The sequence below is a fragment of the Hippocampus guttulatus genome, chromosome 11 (genome assembly GCF_054856545.1).
Source record: "Hippocampus guttulatus isolate MCC_2025c chromosome 11, RoL_Hgut_1.0, whole genome shotgun sequence".
NCBI lineage: Eukaryota > Metazoa > Chordata > Actinopteri > Syngnathiformes > Syngnathidae > Hippocampus > Hippocampus guttulatus.
Genome location: NC_141271.1, coordinates 17,501,408 through 17,517,928, shown reverse-complemented (window position 1 = coordinate 17,517,928; position 16,521 = coordinate 17,501,408). Strand labels below are relative to the sequence as shown.

General features: G+C 43.3%; 1 protein-coding gene across 4 annotated transcripts in view; it reads left to right on the top strand.

Moving 5' to 3' along the window:
- Positions 1-13,992, top strand: part of myo3b (myosin IIIB) — a 66,226-nt gene extending 52,234 nt beyond the window's left edge. For all 4 annotated transcript variants that reach the window (XM_086124290.1, XM_086124291.1, XM_086124288.1 and 1 more), the window contains 4 exons: positions 5,024-5,124; positions 5,515-5,561; positions 5,921-6,060; positions 13,861-13,992. In XM_086124290.1, coding sequence (XP_085980416.1) covers positions 5,024-5,124; positions 5,515-5,561; positions 5,921-6,029 — 257 coding nt within the window. In that variant the 3' untranslated portion in view covers positions 6,030-6,060; positions 13,861-13,992. The remainder of the gene's footprint in view (positions 1-5,023; positions 5,125-5,514; positions 5,562-5,920; positions 6,061-13,860) is intronic.
- Positions 13,993-16,521: the final 2,529 nt, after the last annotated feature.

Below are 16,521 nucleotides of genomic sequence, written 5' to 3'. Positions count from 1 at the left end.
CATTTTCCTCTCATCTTTTCATCAATTTCAGAGGGTTGTCCAATTTTTGGTGTGGTCCCTTTTGTATCATATGGTGATGGCCGCCTTCACTTTGTTACATGACATCTTAAATTCTTTTCGTACCTTTTTTGGTGACTGATACCTTTGAACAATGACATCTCTGATGCCACGGAAGCTCTCTGCGCGTGATATCTGGTGCGGCAAGACGGGACCACAGTCAGGAAAAAAAAAAAACTTGAAAGAACAGCTGAACTTTATTTGGAGTTCATCATTTGGCACGGTGAATGTTATCGTTCCGCTGTCTCAAATACTTCTTTTCTTTTCAGTTGTACAGGTTATAGGCCATATTCAAAGCGGAAAAGGTTTTGAAATGATTTCTCTTGGGCTCTATTTTTACACATCACAGAAAATCTGTCATTTGTTCGGGGGGGGGGGGGTTACTTTTTATATCCACTCCATATGATATATAACACAATATATCCTGTCCGTGACGATAAAAAGCCTTTCCGTCAATGCCTTCATTCCACTGCCAGCCGGCTTTGTTATGCCGCGACCCCCCCCCCCCCCCCACCCCTTCTGCTTACCATTGACTCATCTTGCTAGGTCGCAGCTCCAAACCGCATATATTATGTCAAACAACTACCGGGCGACTTCCGTAACGACTTTTCGTCCACGCAGTCGCCCTTTTCGAGCTTTCTTATGTTCCGTATATGTTGTCAGTGGAGATGATTGATTTCAGTGTGAAAAGCTGGATGTAAGTAACAACATCCTCCTTCCGCATTAGTGAAAACAGATGCAGGAAAACTCCCCCCCCCCCCCCCCCGCCCCCTCCCCCGGCACCCCCGACGTTATCTGCAGGAGGACTTGATCATTTTGTCTTCTGATGCAAAGCACATGAGTTAGCGTTTATTGTCCCAAATGATAAAAGGGGTAATAAATCTCAGGCGCTCTGCAGCGTTCTGGAAAATCTCTTCAGCGTCAGATCTGTAGGTTTTTTTTTTGTTGTTGTTGTTGTTTGTTTGGGTTTTTTTTGCAACTGATGAGTAAGTTCCCCGCCCACTCCCCTAACTATTTTTTGAAATACACACGCTTGTGTTTGTTTGCATGCTTTGTGTGCGCGCGTGTGCATGTTGGAGAGACGGTTGGAAGAAAGAGAGAAGCCGTCTGGGTTACACATGCTTCATTTAGACATCAAACATCAAAAGCCCCACAGTGATGATTTTTATTTTTTTAACCATATAATGTGTTTTGGGGAGCCTCTTCCTACTACTTCCCACCGTCCCAGTCACTAATGAATGAATACACAAAGCCCGAGTGTGGTCAGGGAGACATCAGGTGATCCCAGAGTATGATTTTCAAGAGGAAATCAAGACATCTTTAATTTATTCCACTAAAAATCCCTTTCTCGCGTCCCTTTCATGTTTGTTTCTGAGCAGTGCTGGGATTTTCAACAGATCTCCGAGTGGCATTTAGAGATGTAATGCGAGTCAACTGCGGCTCTTTGAAACCGAAAAGAATACCTATCTCCAGAAGAGGTTTTTTAAAATTTCTTTTTTATCACGCGCCCCGCAAACATTTGCAAGACGTACGATGGGGAAACTCTGCTCGCTTTCTTTTGATAGAGACGAATCAATATTGTATGAACTGAGCTGCCTCCTTATTCCCAGTCCACCATTATGACTACCCGCCCCAAAACAGCAGACGCCCCGCCCCCGCCCCCCAGCGCTCCAGTGGTGTCAGCCAGCGTCTGACCTCTTGCAACAGCGCCGCTCGCGTGTGTCCAAGCCAGGGAGGCCACGCCAGAAGCCATCTTGGCAGCCTCCCTGGCTGCGATCTATCTGTACGAGCAGCATTCCTCTGGGGCTCGCCTGGATCAAATGGCAGCGATTTTCCCAGAGAGAGGGGTGCCTAGATGGGAAGCCTGACCTATCCTCTGATCTGCCGCACGCTCTCATCGCTGCGGGTCAGAATGAATAAATGGACATGCGGAGGAGGCCAGCCGACAGATTATTGCCGAGCACTTTGAGGGGAAAATATCTAACTGGGATTTAAATGGCAATTACTCTGCTTGGACCACCGAGCTGAACGTTTGCTCTTGATGGTCTTAAATGGTGATCATCAAACATCTACAAGGTGTTTCATTGATGATTCATTGATTCATGATTCATTTGAGTGCAGCTGATTGTTGATTCATCATGTCTTGAAGCGATGTAGGTAGAGTGCAAAGGTGCGTGTTGAGTCAATCATCTTCAAAACGTTTTGGGTCCAGGCACCCAATTAACTTCCTTTCTGAGGACACAGATTCAACCTAACTACCGTGTGCGCCCCAAAAAGCAAACGTTTCAACCCAAATATTCCAAACCCAAATTAGTCGAAAGAAACTCAAAGACCACGTCAATTGTATTCAGAGGAGTTTGGAACATTGAAAGAGATTCCTCCGTTCAATATAATTCTCAAACAAAATCAAAGTTCACCACTTCAATGACTCACTTCAAGGAAATATTTTCAAATGTCCATCCCTTAAAACAGGGGTGTCAAACTCATTTTTGTCATGGGCCACATTTTAGTTACCGTTTCACTTTGAAGGGCGGTTATGACTGAAACCACATAAAAAAAAGTCAATAATAATGGTTTGTTCAACTATTATTTAAGTTATTGTAATGACGGGGTTTGACAACAAGAAAATGTTTACAATATGTCTCTTATTTATTACATCTGAGAATTTAAATTTTGGTTGAGATTTTAGCAAGCATCATGAAAGTTGACATGTTTGATGTGCTTTCACGGGCCACATAAAATGATGTGGCGAGCCAGATCTGGCCCCCGGGCCTTGAGTTTGACACCTGTGCCTTAAAAGATAGTTGTCCCAAAAAAAAAAAAAAAAATGCTCGCATCCTCATTCCCGACTTGATTTTTGCTGTTTTATTCTTATAAAAGGATCCAACATTCAGACTGTTTATTAGTTCAAGTGGAGGATGGGTGGGTTGCACAAGGACGCGCATCATTTATATTCCATAGAACACTTTTGTGTGCGTCCACAAATGAAACAAACACACACACCAAAAAAAAAAAAAGAAAAAGATAAGCAAAACAAGGGGCTGCGGAGTATGCAGTCTGTTACATTTTGATCTTCTTTTCAAGCTTTGTTCAAGGACGCCTGAGTTCATTATTTGCGATTGAGCACTTTGATGCAATTTCAGGGGAATAAGTCATTTGCTTATCATACCCATTTTGGAATTATTAGTAGACTCACGGCCTATATTTACACACATGCTGGGAAAGTGTACTTAAAGGTGCACAAATAATACTGTTGCAGTGCTCCCCCCACCCCACCCCGACCCCCCTCTCAGATTTACACTTGCCTCTTTTGGGTCTTATGGACCTTTCTGGAAAAATCTAATTTGGTCACGAAGCCCAGGGAACCAAAAAGAGGCTTCAGAATTGTTGACCAGACCATTTTCAAACAGTAAAGTTTCTTTCAGGCAGATGCATCAACTTCCTGCTGACAAACCGTGTCAGTCTTTCTTTTTTTTTTTTTCCTTTACAGTGCACTTATTCCATTCAGTAATAAATACCAAAAGGGGGGCATGTTGTGCACCTTGGATGCTAGCGCAGAAAAGATTTGCTGTTGATGTTAGCTGACATGTACTTTTTGGCCACGGACAATGCGTGACTTCAGTAAACCTTGCGCTGCTTTAAATAACGTGAAGAAAGCCGGTGGAAAGATTGGCGGGGCGGTAGAGAAGTGGGCTGCGGGTGCTCTTTGATGTATGTGACTGCGATGTGATGAGGTCGATTCGAGAGAGTACAAAGTAGCGCGGAGACAGAGAAAGAGCAAGTTCAGCTTTAGTCAAGGTAGAGCGAGGCCAAGCTGCGATCAAGAAATGTTCTCACCCGGAATGTCAGCAAAGAAGATGAAACATTATCTGGTATTAAATATGAATGCGTGATTGTAAAAGTGTCTGGCTTCCCGAGCTTTTGTAACCTATAAATGCCCACGCAAGGTGTGCTCGATTGGGCGGATGCACAAATAATGGTCTTAGGTGCAGTCTGGTTTTGACTTGATTTTGAATGGAGCCGCTGTGAACAACAACAAAAAAATCTGCAGACGTTTTGAATATCGCATGATTTTATTTTTCCTATCAAAGCATATTTTTTTTCCATCATTCCAACTTGAAGTGATTTTCAACCTGTGAAATTGAATGTGTTTGTTTGCCAATTGTGTCTCATTGAGCCAAACAAGAGAGTCAAGGTTCAGTGGTGAACTGGAATACAAGTGACACAACTTCAAGATATGAGCCGTCCTTCAGCAGATTTGTTTTTTTCTTTTTCTTTGAACTGGTGAGCAAACCTTTGGAATACATGAGCTTGTTTAGCTTAAAGCTAACAAGCACCACAGAATGCCATAGATGGGCGAGCAAATGGCAGGAGAGTCGCAGGAGTTATGACCGAGTAACAGATAGTTGAAAACAAAGTGTGGCGCAACACATGTAGACAGACAGTATAGCAATGGTCACAGGAATAAATTCTGTATCTCTTTCAATATATACATATATATATATATATATATATATATATATATATATATATATATATAATTCCAGCTTGCTGTGAAAGTTGCAAATTTCTTCTTTGTGGGAAGTCTCTGAATTATACTGGCCGCGGGAGCAACACAATGCCCATTGACTTGAAGAAAAAAAACGGTTGCAAAACCTTTTTAATTCACTGTTTTTTGTTAAATGCAAGTATATCATTACTGTATCTATTCTTATCAAGTAAAATACAGTATTATAATCTTATATACTGTCAATGACTGCAATTGTCAGCGACACACAAATCTAAGTACGTACAGTATGTGCAGTTTTCAGACGTCAAGACTGAACTGCGATGGTTTTCTGCTTCTATCATCGTGCTCACATTGATTCTTTAGTTTTTTGGGGATGTTGGGGGGTGGGGGGGGGATGCCTTGGTCATGCTCAATCGGAGCCCCGCCCCACCCCGCCCCGCTCTTCCTCTATTGCAGGTCCAGCGATGAAGCTCCGGCAGAGGACGCCTCGCCGGCGGGGCCAGCAACCTAAGCTGCTTAATAGCCCCGAAGACAGCCTGTACTACAACCAGCTAAATGTGAGTTCAAAGTGGCCATAAAGGCCTTTGTCTGACTTTGCTTGCACATGATAATACAATTAAAGCTACCTGTGCCAGAGCCTGAAGCCCCCACCCCCACCCCCAACATCTCTGCGCCTCTTGTCTTGAACATGTGCTTATGCTCTTTATCTGTTGCTTTCATGTCAGGATGTCTGCCTTCACGGTGAATAATTGATGCGGTTTATCAAAGCTGAGCAAGATGCATGCTTCATCAGACTCACTTGAGCCCTTTGATCAGGGAAAAAAAAATTATGCTGTGACTTCTGATATTATCAGCATCTGCTCGCATTCAACACAAAATCACTTTGAATTAAAAATTAATGACTCTCGGCTCATCTTTTGACTGTGTGCTCTTGGCCCTTTCCTCAGAGAACTCTGGATTACCAGGGGAGCAAGAGGAAGCCCAGAAAACTTGGGTAAATAACCGCTTTCCTACCGGCTCACGGCGGCTCTAAACAGAGCAGGGCCCTTTGTGGAATCGGAGAACCCACAAATGGAGTTGTTGTCTTGTAATGTAAATGGAGCGACCAAAATAACAAGCTTCGCTTGCGCTTCCGCGCGTCATTAGAGAGACGCATCTTACGGCTTTGTCAGCATGCCAATTTTAATTGTTGACGCTTTGGACTGGAATTTGTTCTATAAATGACACAGCGGCTCACATCACAATGATTTAAGAACTCCCTTGAATACCTTTCGGAGGTAAAATATTTCCCCCCTTTTACGGGCGATGACAGCCGACTATAACAGGAATCCCAACCTGTCGTCTCCCTTCCAGTCAAATCAAAGTGCTGGACGGAGAGGATGAGTACTACAAATTACTGTCAATGGTGGAGTCGATCCCCGAAGAAGAGTACAAGAGCCCGGCCCCCGCCCGCCCGTTCTAGCCAGAGCTCAGCCTTCGCATCATGTCAGCCGGTAAGACAGACACACCAAAGGACGTCCTCCCTTTTTTGAACGTGCAGCGCGGTGCAAGAAGCGGCGCTTATGGTTATTAATCCCCTCCCGATCGCACAGAGTCGACAGGGACGACTCACTTATCGATCCCATTTAGATTATGATGTCATTTTTCGGCGTAGTGAATCACCTTCTCACTGAGAGCTGAATCAAATGGATAACAGGGGGTGATGATTGTGTTCAAAACACTTCTAGGCTGCACAGTAAAAAATTAAAAACAAAACAAAACAATATGGCGGGAACTGAAATGTCGTATGACTATTGCGCTCGGCTTTGATGTCATAATTCGTAGAACGGATCAATGATGTCGGTGATCGGATCTGTGAAGTATGACATTACAGCCGACCCAACCTTGCTTCCGAAGTTCCGCCTCGAATATCCAATCAAAATTAATAGCGCCCACATAACATTGTGATATGCTAAGTACTACGACTCTTGAAAAAAAAATCCTTTTATTGATGTTAAAAAATACAACATGTATGTTACTTCTGGAATTGTATCTCAAATCATCTTGCCTAACTGAAATGAATGGCAATGTCATTAATCTGCCCCAAGACCCCAAACCCCTCCTCTCACATTTTTTTTGAACAGAAATATTAGCACTCAATAGTATTGTACTTTATGACACACCCACTCTCTCCCCAGTGGCGCACTATTTTGTTTAGCAGCATCAATTTGAAAGAAGAATAAAAACAGGAAGTCTCTTTTTGAAGGATATTGAATGTCAAATCCTCTTTAATCCTGCTTTTTATGTCTCCGGAAAGCAATGGCAGGTTCATTTTATAATTTACAACTTTGGGCACTGCCCCCTATTTGCATCGTTAAATCAAGCAAAGGAATTTCAATCAATTCAGAAAAAACGTTTTTGTTTTTTTTATTGTTTTTTTTGTCTGTGAACATTGCAACACGAGGCCTCAAACATTACACCGGCTGTCTTAACCACAGATCCAAAGACAAATCCTTTTGAAACTCCAAACTCTCAGGACACATTCTTCTCACTGAGATCTTTCAGTCGTCAAGAGAAGCTTGCTCCCCCCCAGTCAGCGCCGTGGAATAAACCACACGACCCAAACCCAACCTCACTGTCGGAAATTTAGGTCTGGCGAGTTGATTTGAGGAGGCTTTTTTTTTTCCCTCTTTCAATTTGCATATCATTTACTGTATCTCTCTTTGTTGACACCCGGGGGCCTAAGAGTAGATTTTGATCTTAATAGGAAGAGTAGGGTGGTATGACTGAGGATCTGATCTTGCTTATATTCAGAGGGGAAAACATTAAGAGTGCTGCCTCGATAGTGAGGCCATCTTCACTTAGCTTGGGTTTTAAAGTGGCCCGAGGTGATCACCCAACACCACTTTTTTAGTACCGTGGAGGTCAAACAGAGACTCGTTGCCTTTACAACCGTCTGCTTTTTCCAACTTTGGACAGCATGGCAGACATAAAAAAAAAAAAAACACGTTGTTTTCTTTCTTCAAAAAGCTTTTCAACAAATAAGCTACAAAGAAATTGAGCGCTCGGAGGCTGGTTAATACATTAACTTTTCAAGTTAAATGACACTGAAGTTGTACAGAGATAAAAGTTGCACAAACTTATTTTAAAAAAAAGTTCTTCTTTCAGTCAGACAGTAACTTTCAGTTGGGTCTGGAAGCAAGACCCTTTACGGCACAGGTGTCAAACTCCGGTTCGAGAGGGCCGCTCTCATGCGTGTTTTAGAGGAGCCTGATAACGATGCTCAAAATGATCATTTGAATCAGTTTTGTTGGGGGAGGGAAACATCAAAACATGCAGGATGGACTCCTCGGGGGCTGGGAGTTTTCACACCTGTGTTTTACGTCATGCATCAGGTGAATTGCTGTCATGATGCCTGACGGAGGAATTATTTCGTACCACAGCTGTACTGATCACAGTTTTTTTTTTTTTTGCCAGAATGGGTTATTTTGACCCCTTATTGGATCAAAATCTTGACCCAACGTACTGAATCAAATCCGTCACCCACTGCGCTGGGAATAAATAACCCAGCATCGGCTCGGCCCCTTTTGGACACAGTGCTGAGTAACCGATTCCACCTGATTTGGGTTACGAGCGCAGCGTTACCTAGACTAAGGACTGTCTCAATTTATGAGTTGATTTGAGAATACAAATCAATAAATTGACAAACGTGGTCACGGAACAACTTCATAAACTCGTGAAGTCGACGTACCGCTGTCATCTCAGGTCCGCCTTTCACATTTTTGTTCCAGTCTTGAGAAATGGCAACTCCAATTAAGTTGCGTGGATAATAGCGCATGGGTCGTCTTTGATTTATGGTCATATCTTAAGAACCCCCCCCCCCCCCCCCCCAAAAAAAAAATAACAGTAATAAATTCAAAGCGTGATAGTCCAGACCACTGGCGGTGTTATAATATGGTTGTTAGAATTAGTTCAGAAGCTTTTCACCTCCGGTCGTAGGCACAGAGGCTGCAATAATTACTCCCTTGCTGGGATAGTCGCTTCCTCTGAAGAGCAGCCTGAAATAGGTCACCCCAGCACCCTGTAGTGCATCTGAAAAGTACACTGAAACAATTAAGTGTGATCAGGCACCCCTGATTAATTTTGGCCCTGTTCTACCACGAAGAGAATTTCAAATAGGCCCACTGGTTGTGAAAAACAAGGTTGGACCGTCGTGACAAACAACGCCAGGGTGGGAGTTCGCCAAATAAACACCCTGGCTGATTGCCCGTGTTAGCATATGAGAGGGGGTGAGCGGGGGCGTCGCAGATGAATGTGTGACGTGAAAGGAGGAATGTTATGAAATGTGGTCGTTGTGGGGGGGGGGGGCGTGAGGGGGGGGGGGGGGTTCTGCAAGATTCTGTGCTTCAGTAGAAGTACAGATACGTTTTTAAATGAGAAAAAAAATATACAGGTATATATATATTTTTTATCTGACCGGTACTTAAACAATGTATCTAGATCAGTGGTTTTTAATCTGGGTTCGATCGAACCCTCGGGATTCGGTGAATTGGTCTCGGTAGTTCGACGCAGCCTCTGCCATGGACGTTAAGACACACCCGACTCAGGATGTCAATTAGTTATGACACGCCCGCCTGGCCATAACTGGCTGCAGATGACATGACATTGCTTGTCCAATCAGTGCTGCGGGAAATTTAGTTCGCTCAGTCGTCACCGTGTGACTGTCGTGATAGTACTTCATGCACGGTTCATTTTGTGCACTATTAAAAAAACCCGATGTCTAGAAATTTGATTTACTTTTTCAGTTTTTTATAAATGCGTTTTTTTACATGAATTCATAAACAAATTATATTTTTCACTAATGAAGGGTTTGATGAATGTGCATGTGAACTGGTTGGGTTTAGTACCTCGAACAAGATTAAGAACCGCTGATCTAGATCCATATGATTTTATTTAGTGCGACCACTTGACAAAATAAAATTGCCTAAATTCAACACTGTATATTTTTCAGTGTACTTAGAAGAAAAAAACCCCATCTTGTTATACTGTCTGTCATGTCGTTGTTTCAAAGCTAGCGAATATGGGTTGGATTTCATGCCATCAAAACAAAGCGTTCCCATGCCTTTGCTCGCGCTTTGCAAGCCACAATGCAAGTTAGCATTCAAGGCTAGTCGTCAAGTCTTCCACCCCTCTTGTATTTACTCACGAAATGTGCCGACATCTGGCACGTGAGCGAGCGTCACTTGAATGTGGCTAACGTTACTGCCGGCGCTCTAGTTTTTTTTTTTTTTTTGGTCTTCCAGTGGTTTTTCATGAAAGTTCGCATGCAGTGCAGGCACTGCCCTTCCACACTTTTGTCCAAAGTTTTCAGCCACCTTGATGTAAATTGCTGGAGCTACAGCCTTAACAAATGATGAAAAGCTTTTATTTTACGAAGAAGCATATACTTACCTTTTCACCTAATAGTGACGTCTTACTTCAAAGCGAGGACGCGATTAGGCCCGACATTGTTCTGCCTTTATATCCTCTCAGTTCAAAGGGAGAGTTTGAATACCGCCGTTTCATCTGAAGCTTTTCATACACTGCTTTAATGCAGTTTACCTGCTTTTGATATCCAAATGAGCCTGATTTTCATCACGCGAGGTTGGCTTGTACGTCATTGTTATCGCAAACCCCAGTGAAGAATGAAACTTTCCGAATCCTTACGACATTGGACGAGATGCTAACTTGTCCGACAATGCTGTGAATTCCGCATTGGATCCATTTACATGTAGAGGTTTTCACTTCGTTCCGAACAGCAATTTGTTTTGGTTCAACTTTGTTTTTTTTACATTCATTTTCTCTTTGAATTGAAATAATCTGTTCCGCATGATGGACTTCGGATGAAATTTCACGGCCATATTCCGCCAAATTGATGCCATTTGCTTGTTGGAAATCGCAAAATAAAGTTTGTTTGTTCCTCAACTCTAAAATCTGATCCCAAAAAAACACATTGAGCAATCAAAATATGGTTTGGGTCATCTCAGTACTGAAACGCCTCATTTGAGTAACAGGACTAAAAAAAAACAAGAGCGTGTTGTTAGCATTGAAACGACATAAAATGTAGCCACATGAGATTTATGCTAACAGAATCTTGACACGAAACAAATGACAGTGATTCAAAAAAACCACAACAAAAAAACCCCATCTATCCCCCCCAAAAAAATCTAAAATCTAATAAGAGTTTTTCACACGCACACACACACACACACACACATTTAGTTAAAAGTTTCATTTTAGGAAGTGGGGACAGTGTTCAAAGTACTTGAAATTCAACAGATGAAGGCAGACATAGCAATACTCTTTGCTGCCTCGTGTTTGCAAGTGAATAAACGGACACACATGAAGCGTCAGCCGGATGCCAGATGTGCGTCGAGAGCTCTGAGCAAAAGAATATTGCCTGTAGACAGCATTAATGAAGAAGGTGTTGGAGCGGGGCGGCGCAAAGGGGGCGTCGAGGAACAAGGAGATAAAAGAAGCTGTCGAGTGCATCAAAGGTCTGCTAATGACAAAAGATGCCGTTAGGGTTACACTGGCTTTTGTTTCCAGCTTCCTCACACCTGCAGTCAGTCGAGGGGCTTCCAAGCACCGTTTTGTTGCGAATATTAGCACGAGTATAAAGAAGAGAGGTGGGGGGGAATAATTCACTCCTTGCTAATTTTAGCGGCGACCAGTTGTTTCACCCCAAATTACAACACTGCTTTCATTTCAACGAGCTCACCATTCAGAACTGCGGTTCTCAAGATTTTTTTTTTTTTTTACACCAAGTATCAACTCAAAAAGTAATTCGCTCACCAAATAGTAGCATAATAGCTAACATTAAAATACAGTAATGTAGTTGGGTTTAGCATTAATTTGTTCCCTAAAAGTTCAGCGGAGTCTTTTGGTGTTTGCGACCAGGCCACCGGGGGCAGTACAATACTATCATTCGGAAAACAACGAAGAAGAGTTTTACAACTGCTACCAGTGACTCTGTTAGCTGCAGCAATATTAATTGCTTTGTTTACACACACTTTAACAGTTTAAGATTAAATGGAAACGTGTTGTACTTAAAGATAAATTGTACTTAAAAATGTACTGTACTTGAAAGAGAAAAAAATTGTACCGTACATCAAAAGTATTTAAAAAAAAAAAACAGGTACTGAATTAGAAAACCCTTTAATCAGTATGGGCGCTGTAGTGACAAACTGCATTCTAATATGTTTTTTTTGTATTTTGTGTTTTAAATGCTGTAAATTGGACTGCCATTTCATTCAGTGATTCTTTCACATACCACTAGAGGGAGCCCACGTCCCACTAGCGGTACTCGGGCCACACTTTGAGAACCACTACTCTAAGAACAACGGAAGCAAAAGCTGTTATCCGGGCGTGATGAAATTCACTGACTCGAAAGTTTCTTCACTGCCTCCAGTGCTGGAATGGGACTTGACAAATCAGAGCGTGAAATTGCGATTAGCCTTTCTCAGCTTGTAGAGCGAGGAGGGCACGAGCAGACTTGGCATGGCCAAAGGTGGAACCTGTTTTGTTTTTGCCCCGCCGCTGCGTTCCCAGATGGAGCGACCAGCTGCCACTGAATAAACACTGGACGGGTAACAGTGTGAGAACCACGACGGACTTGCTTTGGTCCGGGATGCGGAACGGAAAAGTCGTCGTAGCCAAAGGCGGGAGAGTAACATTTGGATTGGAGTCAAGATCAAATGGGCAAGGGCAAGACTGGCATGATACTTACCAACATGCGCGTGAAAGGGCCCCACTTGAATATATCCTTTTTCATGTTGTATGTAATCGACTTACTTACTCCCTTATCATATTTTGCTCCATGCCAGAATGTAAATCTTCAAGCTATTTGAAGGCACTTGGAGTTGTACAATTTGAAACGACAGCCTCTGAAGTCATTGCTCCAGCTGCTTTTGCACCGGTGATATTTAAGTCCAAATGACAAGAATACCTAAGAATGAAAGTACAGTGGTGCCTTGCACTGTTTCAGGCCACCGGTAGTTGAAGTTTCATGTCAAACGGAAAAAAAAAGAAGAAAAAGTATTGCACATTTTATAACATTCCTGCAGCTTACTGAGTCGCAGTAGCAGTGAAACTCTTCTTTTTGGGGGTGTCTGCACGACTGTATTTTACTGCCTCCCAATGACAGTTATTTTCTGTTGTTTTGGGGGTTTTTTTTATTGTTTGTGTTCGGGGATGGGAGGCCTGGAACCAATTAATAGCATTTTCCTTGATTTCAATAGGGCAAAATGTTTTGCGATTCAAACTGCTTTTCCTTGATTGTTTGATCCCACTGCGAAATGGAAGTGTGTACATGGCGGTGCGGCGGGCGAATTCCCCTCTTTAGTGTCGGATTATCACATCCAGGGTGGGCTGCTGGGAGGTACAATGACCCCGTCCCGCCTTACGTGACCCTCGGGCCAAGCCGCACATTGCTTTTGCTCTTTGCCGGTGAATATGCACACATCTCACTTCTTAGGCGCAGAAGAGGGGGCGAGGCGGGGGTGGACTTGTATCGCGTTGCAGGCAAAATTAGGGAGACCAAAGTTGGAGTCTCTGTGTGTCGGGGGGGGGGAACAATGGCGGCTTTCTGTCAGGCTGAGACTTCAAAAGGTCTGCTGAGTGACTGCTCCGAGTTCCACTTTGTTGTCGATCACTCAGGAAATTCACAGATGTTTTCTCATACGAGACACCATTATAGTGGTTCAAGTACCGCGTAGCCTCAAGCATCCCCCCCCACCCACGACCCCTCCTCCCGCCGTCACTCACTCTCTCTCTCTCTCTCTCTCTCTAACACAGCAGCCCTCTCCCCTCTCACACAGTATATGAGCGACCAACCCTCTCATAACGAAACTCCCATTTCGCCTGTTGAAGAAAAAAAAAAGTTTTTAGCAGATAATATGGAATGTTTTTTTTTAATTTAATTTTTATTTTTCAATAAAAATTGCTGAAAAGCACACATCTATTTTATTCATTTATTTCGCTTTGTGATCCAAGGCAATATTCCAAATTTGGTTGCGCAATGCGACTTTGTTTACAATGATATACATTTCGTTTACTGTATTTATTTTTTAAATCTTTTTCGTTGATATTTAATTTCTTTTTTTTCCCCTTTTTTTTCTTTTTAACCCCCCCCCCACTCCCGAATACTGGCTCGCATCCGAGCTCACACTAAAATGTCGCAGATGTTGAAGGTTGAAAACTCGGGCAGGTGTTTTATGGTAACATGTCTTTGCTTTTATTTATTTTTTCTCTCTCTCTCTCTCTCTCCTCTGCAGATTGCCTTTGTCTCCAGCAACGTCAACTTGAAACCAAAAAGCGTCGACACGCTACAGCGATTGCACATTTGTATTTATTTTATGGCAAAATGACATATTTTATATGACGCAAATAAACGTGGTTGTATTGCGGTTGGGGTGTTAACGTGCGTGTTTTTCCTCATTTTTTTCCCCCCAAAAACAAAACAATGCGGAATGAAAAAAAAAACACAAAACAAAATGATACCCTCAGAAGTTGCCACCTGCTGTTTCTTAGATGAGGTTTGTGCAAGATGGGCTGTTTCCACCGTCACAGTCAAGACTACTCAACTAATCTGTCTTCGGGGCGACGGTTTCACCGTCATTTGTGAATTTTATGGCCAATACACGTGGCATAGAAGTGTCACCTGTTGAATATTATGGGGGGGGGGGGGGGGGGGGCGGGTCGTGGAATGTTGTGATCCCATCAGACGGGTTTGAATCTCCAGAGACTTTTCCTGTATGCTTCCACACTCGTCTTCCTAAACTTGTCTCCCCTTTTTGCTTTTTAGTGTGCAGCAGGAAAAAGTTTGACTCAAGCGAACAGTGACTGATGTGACCCCTTGTCAAACTTGAAGCGTGGCCGTAAGACGCTAAAGCTTTCCCGCAAGTCGATTAACTCGGCCGTCCGCACATTGTGTCGGGGGCGCACACTTTTTTTTTTTTTTCCTCACAAGCTATTTCAAAGCGCCGCACGGCCAAATCCGTTCCTCAGCTGGAGTCGCATTGAAATGTCGGCAACCGGAAGGAGTTGAAGTTAGCGCTGAACCGAGCGGCTCCAAAGAAGAGTCGATGTACTTGACATATACGATACGAATGCGGCTTTCGGGGTGGAGAGGCACGTTGGATCGCGGTTTCAATCTGGAATCCATCCCACGACGCTGCTTCAAATCGAGCGATTATTATCCGATTCATCACTCAGGTTCTCCTTCATGGAACGTTCGGGAAAGAACCACAAGCGCAAACTTAATTTTCAAGCGGTGGAATTGGAAGTGCTTGTGGAAGAGGCCAATCGACACATGACTGAGTTTGGAACAAAATTATCGCTACAGTAATCAGGGTGGGGGGGGGGGGATCCCGGTAACCTTGTTTTGAATTTGTGGGAATCGAATGAATGCGCCCCTCCGACATCATGTTGCGTTCAAAACTAGGGAGAGCCAAAGTACGGAACTAGGCCTCCTCCCTTTCATTGTGGATTGTGCAATGAACTCTCTCTATAATGGCTTCACTGTTTCACATTTTGGGGGTTTTTTTTGGTGTACTTTTTTTTTTTAAATTACACTGCATTGTTTTCTAAGGGACTGTAGACCAATCTCAACAACGCCTCGTCTCTCGACAGCAGGGATGCCCAACCTTTTTCAGACCAAAAAAAAAAAAGAAAGGAACGATCCTCCCGCGGTCGACCCGCATACACACAAAAAAAGCGTGCGAGAATTTTGAGTAGCAAAAAACCCCCCAAAAAACCCCACACAATATCCCCAATTTCCCCCGCTTGAATCCAAACCCCCACCCCCGTTCCTTGAAAACGGAATCGCCTCCCTCCACCCCAAATGCAAACCCCATAAATTCCGTCGACAACCTACCTCCCTCTCCAGAGCTCTGTGAACTCCTCAACCGCCACTCTCTCGAATGCACACTCCTGTCGTGTAGTTTACATGCGATTGGTGTAAAGGGCGCTTGAAGGTTGTTTCAGGTCTTGGGAGATGGGGGACGAACAACTGGTCCTGGACGACTACACTATGGGTTTACGTGGTGTATGTATGTATGATTGTATAAATGTATTTTTATTTTAAAGGGACTTCAAGTGGTTAAAAAGCAGTGGGAGTCGATCGTCAACAGCATCCGTCAACCAACCGATGCTTTTCCACGTTTGTAGTCGCTCCCATTCTGAATGTTTGATCCCATTCTGCCTCGACGTCATGTCAACAAGCTTAATCTCCGCTAGTTTTCGGATCACTCGGCCATACTATGCGACAACTGTGGTTCTTGTAGTTGTAGCTTACATGGCTCCAGCCCAGTAGGACACCCCCCCTCTCCCCACCCCATCCCTCCCTCATGACTTTGTGCGGAAAGCCGTGGGAGAGGACTAAGAACATTAATCCCATCAAAGGAACACATCTAATTCAAAAATCTGCCTCTCCAAACTAGTTGACAGTACAGTGATTGTGTCAGCTGAGGAGGGGTGGGGGGGGGGGGGTGATAACAATCACGCAGCTGATATTGAGAACTATATCAATTTTATTGCCAGTTTCAAAACGAGTACTTGTGACTTCACAAAACTATGAAAGTAATACCGAAAATGAAGACCTAAATGAATTCTTGGTCTTTAGATGCTATTTCCTGGCTTGGCTGAATCGTGTCAAGTTTGAAGAATATTTATCACAACGGGCAAGAACATGATTTGCATGTTTCCTCTTAATGACGAAACGGTTCCTGTTTTAACTGCGAGCAACCAAACGCGACATTTTAATGAAGACGTCACGAATCTACAGGAGGGCTCTCCCTCCCGTATCCTGATCGGGGGCGTCTTGTAGCCTGTGACGTCAAAGATGCTGGAAAGTGACTTTCAAAGAAATCAAAATACTTGATTGAAATGAGAGAAATGTCAAATAATCCGTTTGTTTTTATTATGGTTTCTCTAAA